At 37.6% G+C, this 12,131-nt stretch overlaps 1 protein-coding gene across 4 annotated transcripts in view; it reads left to right on the forward strand.

Annotated features, from left to right (window-relative positions):
• Positions 1-12,131, forward strand: part of stk11ip (serine/threonine kinase 11 interacting protein) — a 37,246-nt gene that overhangs the window by 11,864 nt on the left and 13,251 nt on the right. For 3 of the 4 annotated variants that reach the window (XM_058778746.1, XM_058778748.1, XM_058778747.1), the window contains exons 17-21: positions 1,511-1,679; positions 4,669-4,823; positions 4,917-5,226; positions 6,744-6,844; positions 7,202-7,299. In XM_058778746.1, coding sequence (XP_058634729.1) covers positions 1,511-1,679; positions 4,669-4,823; positions 4,917-5,226; positions 6,744-6,844; positions 7,202-7,299 — 833 coding nt within the window. The remainder of the gene's footprint in view (positions 1-1,510; positions 1,680-4,668; positions 4,824-4,916; positions 5,227-6,743; positions 6,845-7,201; positions 7,300-12,131) is intronic. The other variant, XM_058778749.1, reaches the window with a different exon arrangement.

Below are 12,131 nucleotides of genomic sequence, written 5' to 3' on the forward strand. Positions count from 1 at the left end.
CTTAAATATCGGGGAAAATATCGATAAATCGATATATCGGTCGATCTCTATTTACAATCGCCGTCTTACTCAAATATGCTCTCTCAGTCCTCCAATATTCAGATTTATTTTCTTACTTTTTATCTACAGAAATACAGTACTGTGCAAAAGTCTTAGGCCTTTAGTATTTTCACCAAAAAATGTTTTAAACCAGTTATTGCTATCTTTTGCTGTAGTGTATTTGTAGGAAGTATCAGTTTACATTTCCAAACATTCCTTTTACCATTACTTGTGATAATCTAGTGAGATTTTTGCATGCCTGACTCCACACGTGCTCCACACAGAGATCTAATCTCACCATCATCGAGTCCATCTGGAATTACATTAAGAAATTCAGAAGAACCATGGCAACGTCTCCAAAACACATGAAGAAACATTCCTACAAAGCTACCTGAAAAACTATGTGCAAGTGTATCTAGGGCAAAAGCCATTTTAAATGCAAAAGGTGGTCACACTAAATGTTGATTTGTTTTAGTTAATGGAAGTTAATTGATAATGTGAGGACTGGGATTGGGAAAGCTGTGTTAAAGATCACTTGATCTGGAAAGCATCTGCTATGTACAAACATCTGACAGACGTCTGTAAGATGTTAGTTTTACATACATTCTAAATCACAAACATCTTAAAGACATCTAATATACATCTATTTGACATCTGAGAGGAAACGTCCTATAGACGTATTGCAGATGAGCAAGCACACTAAAACACATTTTGCAGAAGTAAATACAGATGTCAAGTAGACGTCTCTGTGATGTATGTATGCTATCAGGGCTGGCTGTTGTCAGACTCCTTGTTTATACAAAAATCTCACTGGATTATTACAATTATTGCAAAAAGACGTTTGCACAGTGCTGTATATATTTATAGAGATATATGTTTGTATACAAAATTATGTGTTATACAGCAATAACAGTTTAATCTTCGATAACTGCACCGTGTTTGGTTAGTTATTGATTAGTGGTTTGAATTTAAAAAAAAAAAAAAAACACACACCAAGACAGAAAATATATCTTTGAATTTGTTTTCTACTGCATGTTTTTAACCTATCTATGCTGCATGTGATATGATTTGTATTTACTGATTTCCAGCTTGTCAAAATTATTTTTGATAGTAACAACAAAACTGATTTTAATTTAATGTTAGTGTTTCCAAATGTGAATTGTATGAATGTAAACGTGCATTGTGTTGCAATATATACATAAGCGTGGCATTTAAAAAAAAAAAAAAAAAAAAAAGTTGGTGATCAGTATCAACCTCAAACGGTGCACCACTAATTACAGGCTAAGTGATTGGCTGTTTCACAACCTACTGTATGCAACCTGAGTCTTTGCAGTGTTTGAAAAGGTTGCACTTACAAGTTTTTTTGACTATTTTGACACATTCCCACACAATTTGTTGACTTCTTGATGAAACTTCAAAATTTAAAGCAATGTGATATTAATTAATTAAGATCAGAATTCTGACTTCTCAGGTATTATTGGAGGTTCTCTCAAGAGTCGTGGAGGAAAACAAGCAGCAGGTGGATGAGGAGAGACCAGAGACAGTTTGGCTACAGTGCCTAAAGTGTCAGACTGAGTTCTGCCAGCCAACCACTGAATTCGACAGCAGCCTGAGTCACCTGGATGAGCTAAGTAATGACCGTAAGCATATGGCCCTAACAATCAAAAAGATCATTATTTTTCTGTCATGAGCAAGTCCCTGGAAGCATAGGCGGACAAACACTCCTGCCAGAACATTCCAGGGAGTGGTACAAACACATGCAACTCTCAACACATGGCAATTACAATCATTCGCTCTAGCATGACTCTGGTTGCCTCCACCTCCTTGCAATTAAACAGTATTCTAATGTGCCGTAATAGTTAGGACTACACCAGTTGATTAATACTGGTTATTATCATGGCGGCACTTTTTTGGTCCTGATCATTTTTTTTCACATATCACAGCTTTCAGCACAAGATAAAATTAATCAGAAAAGATGAATCGGGCTTACCATGAGTGGGCGATTGTCTTGTTGGAGCATGAGAGGACCTGGATAAAATGTGCCACCAAAGAATTTCATGAATACGGAATAGTTGCCAAACACTGGGTGTGAGAGCTTTTTATCTTGGGACGGCCAATAATTTTATCATGTGACGTATTTTAGCGTAACCCATTTAATAGGGTTTTACTTTCTTTTTTTTTCTCCACTGTAACATCCTGCAGGCCAATTTCTCTTTAATGAATAGGTTGATACACAGTTCAGTGCATGCTGCATAGTTTTAAAACGTGCTTTGACATGCAAACCGGAGGTTCTGGGACATTTGTTCAGCTGCTTTCAGTCTGTTTGCTTGGAGTCCTGCAGATCATCTGGGCCAAACACATAGTTGGTTCTGCATGGGGCAGAGATCAATGAGGGTGTTTATTTTAAGAGCATTAACGTCCTTAAAATAAATCTGAAGGGAAGAGTATGTTGAACACTCTGTCCTGTAGTGAGTGTTACCTTGAAAGGCATAGGTGGATGTCTTTGATTTTCTTTTTTGCTGCCATTTGAATACTTGAACTCTAGGGGTGCAACGGATCGTAGATGATCCGTGATCCGTATGGACCAGTCCCCACGGTTCGGCACACATGTGATTCGCGGATTAACTGTTAAGTTCAACCAGTATAGACTGAAAGTTATAATTTGCACATGTTTACCAATTTACACATTCAAGCAATTTCAAATCACTCGGATGAAGGAGAAATCGAATCGGGACTCGCGCGCCGTTTTCTGCGCTCAGCCGCTGCCGCACACACCCGAAGCGCGCAGAAAGAGAGAGAGCGGCGCGATTCAGAAACCGCGTTTCAGGCAACGCCTCAAAGGAAGGATTCATACACACACACACACAAAGTTATGTGAAAATACCCGTTTTGGCAAGTATTCTGGTAAACACAGTAGGTTATGTCCATGTCTTAAGTTAATGTATACAGCTGACTAAGAAAATATGTCTTGGGTTACGTATGTAACCCCAGTTCCTCGAGGGAACGAGACGCTGTGTGCATTTAGTCTTAAAGGGGTGGTTTACTGTTTTTTTTTTTCTAGGCTTGATTGTGTTTATGGGGTGCAGTCTAACATGTGTTCATGCTTCATTTTTTTTTAAAAACGCATTATTTTTCATATAATTTACCTTTATTCCACACCTCGCTGTCCCTTCTCTGACAAACGCCTGGATTACTACCTGTTTTTATGAAGCCCCTCCCTCAGAAATACTTGATGGGCTCTGATTGGTTAGCTGGCTCAGTGTTTTGTGATTCACTAAACCGCCGAGTGTGCGTCTAAATGTCCCGCCCCTAAGCTCAGCAGCATGTGCTCCAGTTGTATTGTAAACAATGATTTATAACAATATAGAAACATCTATATTGCTTATCAATTTGAGCCCGATTGAGACGCAGAGGATATTAGTGAAGAGAATCGCGCAGAACCTGTGCAAGCACGGCTCATAATGGTATGTTTGTTTGTTTGTTGTCTCATACTTTTAGATACGCTGTTATTATGCTACTGCTTATGTTAGCTTTTAATATACGGTTTTATTCTGATTAAAGCTTTAATACAGTACGGCAACCGCACACGCGTCCATGTATAACGCTTCTCATTGCTATGTGAAAATGTATAATTGGAACAGTTTGTTGGAGCTGATCTGACGATCTGAATGAGAGAGAGAGAGAGAGAGAGAGATGCAGAGCAGGGCGACAAGAGGAACAGGATTGAGAACCGCTGTTTTAGAACATTAATTTTGAAACTTGTGAATCCATTAGAATCGTTAGAAGACAGAATCGCGATTCATATATGAATAGATTTTTACGTGCACCCCTAGTTTTCTCTTCCTCTCCTCTAAAGCAGCACAGCATGGTCTCGCCCCCTTCCTTACATGTTCCCGAGGTTTATCTGGGTCAGTGACGTATCAGACCCGGGAAGTAGTTCGTTGTAGTCCCTTACCAGCCGTTTTTGTAGGCATTAAACTTAATTTTAAAAGACGATATCTCTGTTTGCATTGAACTTTCAACGCTGCAACTTTGCAGATGTTGTTTATGTTCAAACAGCAACATTACACACTAACTAATGTTAAAAAAGTGAAATTGCAATAAACCACCCCTTTAAAGAGACAGCAGCCTAGATATACCTACTTCTGACTTGTCTGCTAATCAAACAACACCACAGCTTTAACAAAGATTAATCTGTATTTAACTTATGCAGTAAGCATTATCTTGTTGTTTTACACTTAATTATTACATTTCTACACCTGAATACTATACTGTCATTGTCTTTATATAGCCTATAATTTTATGTAGGCTGTACATCTATGCTTGGAATTTGTGCAATTGTTCTTGTTGTATTACTGACTTTAGTAGTTAAGCTAGTAGTTTCTGCTGGGGTGTAGAAGTACTTAAAGTAAGCTTTTAGTAATAAATGAAAAGCAAACTTTTTTTTCTTTTTTTTTTGCTGATCCGAAAAATGATCTGATCCTTGACTCAAAATCCGTAGTATGATCCGAACCGTGAGTTTTGTGATCCGTTGCACCACTATTGAACTCTATTGGATGGTCTTAGATGTCTCAGCATAGGAACATTTCTCTTTTTTTTTTTTTTTTTATACCTTATTTTATTTTTCAGATTGTACTGTCATCTGCTCAGAGTGCAATAGTGACCATGTAGTTCAGTTGGCTGCCCAATCAGTTCCTTCCACCAGTACACCATTTGAACAGAATGATGCCAGATACTTCACCTTTGATGACAGGGACAACACAGTTCAACTCAAGCACAATGAGGTCTGGGTTTATACTCTTTTTGACTTGATATTTCCATGACAGTATAATGTTCATGTTCTCTTTTCACTCACTTAACTTGCTTAATTTCTCTAGGCGTTGGTCCCAGGACAGTCTTTGCTATCCCTTGACAGCCCTCTCCATTCGACTCAGTATTCAGAGGCCTCCACAGAGGGAGCTGCAGCTTACTTCCATACAGCCCATAGCTTCCTGTCTAATTGTTTGACTAATCAAAATGAGACATGGGTTGACCAGAGAACCTCTCAACTAATCAACTTTAGCATAACTGATGGACAAGATAGCTCAGAGGGGCTTAAGGAGAAGGTGGCTGACAATTTCTGCTACAATGGCTATCAAAAACATCAAGACCAACAGTCACCAAAGTGCACAGAGGGCTCCAAAAATGGTAAGTGTCCACTCTCGGGATGAGGATCAGTAGAGTAGTGGTTAGAAAGGGTGACGATGAGAATTTGATTAAAAAAAGAAAAAACTTGAAAAGGATGAATTCAGAGTGTGATTGGAAATAGCAAGAAAAGCTGTGGTTATTGGGCCCAGGCATGTTTTAGTTTTGCCAGTTAAATAATGTAGCCTTGAAAGTTATTGACCAAACTGAGTTCTTTGTAAACCTTAGAGAGGAAGTTTTTTTTTTTTTTTTTTGCCCCCACTTGTATTTGTAGATATCACACTACAATTAAGTTGGTACGAGAGAATGAATCCTAATGTTTGGCAGGCCTTCCTGTCCATAAATCGTATGAACAAATTTTAAAGATCTTGATATTACAGGTACCTGTTAGAGCCCGGGCCCAACGGGCTCTGACTTTTTTATGTCCCTAGGGCTGGGCTTCGGGGCAATTTTCACATCATAGTTCAGACGCGGGCCGGGCCTCGTGCCTGTTTTAGGCTTCTCCTTATTTTTAGATTTTAGACATCCATCAATTAGTGATGAAAAAAATTGCCGCACTGGTGGAAACAACACGAGTCCATGCCACCGTGAGTGTCAAGAGCGGCTCGACGGTATTTAGTGTCCCGCAGCAGCAGCGGGTGCCATCAGCGCAACTCAAGAGTTCTGCGTTCAAATACACGCAATAAAGCTTGCCGTAAAGCCCCAGCAAAAGTAATTACCATGAATGTGTCCATGAGAAATAGTAAGGAGATATTTGAATTATTTACTAATAAACTAGTGTTTTCTGTGTTAGCTTCGCAAAGATGATGATCCTGATTCGCCATTTCCTCATTAAACGCACCTTTAGAGAGAAGTGCATCTTCACGGATTATGATTATAATGAAAGAGTTTTTGATTTATTTCATTAAGTAGTAATTTAAAGCTTTCTATAGATATATTTATCATGTCTGTGAGGCATGTATTCGCTCAGCTTCGGTTCATTTTTGTGAAGCGCTCCTGTTCAAGACAAAACGGCAGAAAGCGCATCAGTTTTCTTTATTTTATAAAAGCACGACATTTTGTTGATATTGTGAGTGCACACGAATAAAAGTAGACCCTTTACAGTTCCGAATGATGTATTACTGGTCATTACTTTAAGAAAGAAAAAACTTATTTAAGGAACAAAAAATGCTCCAAACGTTTTTCTAAATTAGCTTAATAAAAAAACTAAATGAAATATAATCACTTTGCCATTACATACAAAACTGAACTATTTTAATAGCTGAAACATGAGCGGTTTTGGGAGAAGGGGGTAAAAAAAGACTGGCTCGGGTCGGACTCTGGCCAGTAATTCTGATAAGCTGTCGGACACGGGCAGGGCTAGGGCCTGAGCGTCTCAGGGCCGGGCTAGGGCCTAAATTTGAGGCCCGTGCAGAGCTCTAACCTGTATACTGTTGAAATATCAGTTAGTGTTTTTGGCAAAGTAGCTTGTACTTTTTTTCTGTTGAGGGATTTAAACACAAAGATAATTTTCATTTCAGCTCAGTTTGACCTGCTGTCAGAAACAGTGGACCATCGGCTTCAGCTGTTCCTGGATGTGGAAGTATTTGGGGGAGAAGAGGAGCTTCGCTGCTTTTTAAAGGCATGATAACCTGTATACAATGCCCTCAATAAAATTAACCATAAATATAGAGACACACATTACCTAGACAAAACCGACATGATAGATCTTTTATTCATAAAAGTAAATTTATGATATTTATTGCTACCATTTTCACTACCCACTTCCACAATATCATATCAAGTTATTTTACATGCTGCCTAAAATCATAATCTTTTCCGTTTTGGAAAATGAGTGATTTTTTTATTTATTTTTATTATTGTTAACTTTATGAACTGCTGAACAGCTCGGTGTAGTGTCATTATTTTACTTCATTCTGCATGTTTGAGAAGTTGGAATTAGTTGTATTAATCTTTTCTTGGTTTCACTTGATTTCAGATGTCCATTGTGAAGTTCGGGCATGCAGCGGAGTTCCATTCCCTTATGGTTGTGTCGGACCAGTACATCTACATCTTAGAAATAACCTCACAGTCTGAGTAAGCAACTTGAATTTCTTCAGTTAAATGCAGGCTTTAAAGAGCAGCTTTCAGCTGGCTATGGGTAGTCCAGAAAAAAGAAACACTGAAACTTTCTGTTATGTTGTGGGTTTTATGTGTCAGCAGGATAAATGTACTGGTGCAGTATCTCTAGAATCCAACCATTCAGCAATACCTATCATACATTTTTCATATTATATTTAAGCAATATCACATTAATAAGAATGCTGTATTTTCCTATGTCAGGAGACTCACTATATTCATATGTCACTTGCTCAGGAATTAATCCTCTGCAGTAAATGGTGAATGGGACCTTTATTTATTTGGTGCTTTACACAATACAGCTTGTCAAATCAACTTCACAAAAATAAAAAGGTAAATAACAGAATCAATTATGGAAACTCGGCTATGTAGACAATTGTGACCCTGGACCACAAAACCAGTCTTAAGTCGCTGGGGTATATTTGTAGTAATAGCCAAAAATACATTGTATGGGTCAAAATGATCGATTTTTCTTTTATGCTAAAAATCATTAGGATATTAAGTAAAGATCATGTTCCATGAAGATATTTTGTAAATGTCTTACCGTAAATGTATCAAAACTTATTTTTTGATTAATAATATGCATTGAGAACTTCATTTGGACAACTTTAAAGGCGTTTTTCTCAATATTTAGATTTTTTTGCACCCTCAGATTGCAGATTTTTAAATAGTTGTGTCTCGGCCAAATATTGTCCGATCCTAACAAACCATAAATCAATGGAAAGCGTATTTATTCAACTCAAATTGACACTTAAGACTGGTTTTGTCGTCCAGGGTCACAATTAAGTTTCTGCTGTAAAGTAGCTCTAAAAGACAATAGCGTCGTTATTTTAGCTCAAGTCAGTTCAGTGTTAGCTTAGTTCAGATCAATAACAGTGTGATGTTAATCAATCAGATATAAGCAGTTTTACAAAAAGCAGCAATGTCGTTATTTAGTTCAATGCCAGTGTTGATGTTGCAAGATATGTCTCAGATGTAAAGCATCTCTACAGAAGACGGTAGTGCCATCCTCCAGCATCACAAGCATCATAATAGTCCACAAGTAATCGACATGACTACTGTCCATCAATTAACTTCTTGTAAATTGAGAAGCTGTGTATTTGTAATAAATTCATCTAAAAAGGCATTTTTAACCTCAAACTATTATGACTTACATAGTCCTCTGGCAAAAATAGTCCTCTATCCATAATATTGCTTTCTTTAGTGAAAAAGTCATTTCCTCTGCATCAGGAGAGAGATATGCACAGATCAAGCGTAATTTACAAGCAAAAATAGTTCTAAACAATTTTTTTGGTGGATTTTAATGTGAGAGGACAATAGAGGATGGACTTTTTCACTGAAGGATGCGTTATGAATTAAAGGGGTAGTTCACCCAAAAATGAAAACTTATTAATTACTCACCCTCATGTCGTTCCAAACCCGTAAGACCTTCGTTCATCTTTGGAACACAAATTAAGATAATTTTAAAGCACTCCGAGAGCTCTCTGACCCTCCCATTGACAGCAAGCGTCCTTACAAGATCAAGGTTCAGAAACGTAACAAGGAGATCGTTAAAATAATCCATGTGACATTAGTAGTTCAACTGTAATTTTACGAAGCTATGAGAATACTTTTTGTGCGCAAAGAAAACAAAAATAGCGATTTTATTCAACAATCCATCTCCTCCGCGTCACCCTATAGCGCCATTTTGGAGTATCACATACTTATGCAACATATGTACGTGGATACGTTGTTTACATTCAGATCAAAGCGTTAACAGCGTAAACAGCATATCCGCGTACATGCGTTGCATACCTTGTTTACGTATGTGATACTCTACAAAATAGCGCTATAGGGCGATGTGGAGGAGACGAGTTGTTGAATAAAGTCGTTATTTTTGTGTTCTTTGCGCACAAAAAGTATTCTCGTAGCTTCGTAAAATTACGGTTGAACCACTGATGTCCAGTGGCGTGCACAGACCTCCAGAGGGGCAGGGACAAAAATACCACTATTTTTTTTTTTTTTTGAAATATCACGATTCACAATACTATCACAATTCTTTGTCATGTTGGATTTTCTATTTTGCAAGCTGTTTGAGCAGTACAGCCAAACTAATTTCCCTATTATAAAGACAAAGCCTTTCAAGGTAACAAAATATAAAAAAGTATGGCGGATATTTAGGCCAAAGTGGGTGAAGATAAAAATCGTTGTCATTATTTTATCTTTGTTATTAAAAAATGAGAGCAAAGATACACATTACAAATACACATAATATACAAATAAAATAAACAGTGTTTTATTTTCAGGTAGTCTACAATAATGAACAAATATAAAAATAAAACACTGTATAGATTGATTACTATTAAAGCATCTGTATTAAAGTTTTTCAGTCAAGAGTAGTGATTTTTCTCTTTGTGTTTGGTGTTTTATTAACATTAAAGGAATAATTCACCCCAAAATTAAAATAGGCTAGTGTTTGATTTTTATACCTTCATTTACTCACTCAAAAGTTGTTTTAAACCTGAACGAGTTTCTTCTGCTGAAAATAAATGCTATTTTGAAGAATGTGGAAAACCAAACAGTTGCTGGTCTACAGTGACTTCCATAGTATTTTTTTTTTTCCTGTTAAAGTCAGTGTGAACCAGCAACTGTTTGGTTACCCACATTCTTCAAAATATCTTCTTTTGTGTTCAGCACAAGAAAGAAATTAATACAGGTTTGGGACAACGTGTGAGTGAGTAAATAATGACAGAATTACAATTTTAGGGTGAACTATCCCTTTATTTACAGTCGGCAGCATATTTAGTACTGTCCCTTTAAGACCTGCACGCATCTAATATACAGCCGCGCATGCGTTTCTCTCAGCTGTTTACCTTCATTTTAGACATAACCAACTGAGTCTATACATAAACCTGGTGTGTTTCGACAGTATTAGCACAAAACATAACTTAGTTCAGTAATCAGGCACTGTTTGACGGGCTTTTTAGAGCACGCGCTTTGGGTGTATGTGCTCAGAAAAGGCGCTCGTCAGAACAGCACACTGAGTGAAACGTTTAACCAGTAAGTCTTTGAAGCAGATAATGTACTTTTGGTGACTGCGAATAAGTGCAGTGTCCCGTGAGAGTAACTCTACTGCTGAGTTAACACTGATGTGAATGTGGCGTTATACAGTATATAGAGACGGTGGTGCCAGAACTGCAGCTGATAGAATGCACGCTGAAGTACGATAATATGATATTTCTTCAAAAAAGCAAATCGTGGAGACATTTTTATAGTCCACGAAAATCGTATTCAAAAATCGTCATATCGTCTCGGCAGAAATCGCAGACTGGGGGCACCGGACCGCAAGGGCACTTTACCGAGCCCCCTGCCTCCCCTTGTGCACGCCACTGCTGATGTCACATGGATTATTTTAACGATCTCCTCGCTACGTTTCTGAGCCTTGATCGTGTAAGGATCCTTGCTGTCTATGGGAGGGTCAGAGAGCTCTCGGAGCATTAAAAATATCTTAATTTGTGTTCCAGAGATAAACTAAGGCCTTATGGGTTTGGAATGACATGAGGGTGAGTAATTAATGACAGAATTTTCATTTATCAGTGAACTATCCCTTTAAGGTCTGGCATTTTGGCCAGAAGCAACAGTTTAAAGGTAAAACACCTTGATGAATTTGTTCCTTACAAACACGCAGCTGCCATTCTGACAGCACCTATTCACTGCAGAGGATCCATTAGTGAGCAAGTGATGTAAATTTCTCCAAATCTGTTCTGATGAAATAACAAACTAATCTACATCTTGGATGGCCTGATGATGAGTACATTTTCAGCAAATCTATATTTTTGGGTGAATAGTTGTTGACCTACATCAAACTTTAAAGGAGGTTGCACATGTCTGGTGGAGGACACAAAGTTTCCTAAAAGTTGAACACATTTTTTCTATGAATTTGCACGTACTGCGCCACTCACCCAACTACGACTTCTGAGGCTGCTCAAAATCCTTCCACACCACACACATTTCTTTAAATGTACTTGTCCCAAAGTCTTGTTATGGTATATACAGACTTCACACTAGGTTAGAAGATATATTGTGTATAGACTTTTATTTATTTATTTATTTATTTATTTATTTTTTCCAATTTTGTGATTTGACAGCTTAACGTCAAGTCTGGTCACCTGTATTTGCTTAGCACATAATGCAATACACATTTTTTGAAAGCAGCTTTACAGGGATAAACAGAAATATAATGCTTTAATAATTGTTCAGAGATCAATTCTGCTGTCAAGCAGCTCTACAAAACAAGTGTGTCACTGTTCAGCTGAGGTCAGCTTACTGTTGATTAGTTCCATTCAATAACTGTGTAAAGATTATCAATTATAATAGTAGTTCAATTCAGCTGTAAAGCAGCCCTGAAAACAGTGATGTCGTCATCTTCTTCTGTTGAGTTATCATCCAATGGTGTCTGTACAGTCAATAATATTGCTGTCTGTACAGTCAACAATTCAATACTATTGCTGAATATTAAGTGAATAAAGTATATGCTACTTACATAATATACAGTGCATCAGTCTTGTAATCTTTCAGTTTTATACAGCAAATTTCATACTTGCCATACTTGTTCATTCTTGAAGTGAACTTTTGCCTGCATGGTAATGGATTCAGTTTTGAAAGCAAATACAGAATGATGTCTGGCGTTCGATACTGCGTGTGCATTGTCACACCCTCAACATGACGCTACATGGAGCTTTTTGTCCAGTGTGTTACCGGTTTAATCATAAGGGATTATAGCTTTAAGCCATCTCCACTAAATCTCATTG

Source organism: Onychostoma macrolepis, chromosome 06 (genome assembly GCF_012432095.1).
Source record: "Onychostoma macrolepis isolate SWU-2019 chromosome 06, ASM1243209v1, whole genome shotgun sequence".
NCBI lineage: Eukaryota > Metazoa > Chordata > Actinopteri > Cypriniformes > Cyprinidae > Onychostoma > Onychostoma macrolepis.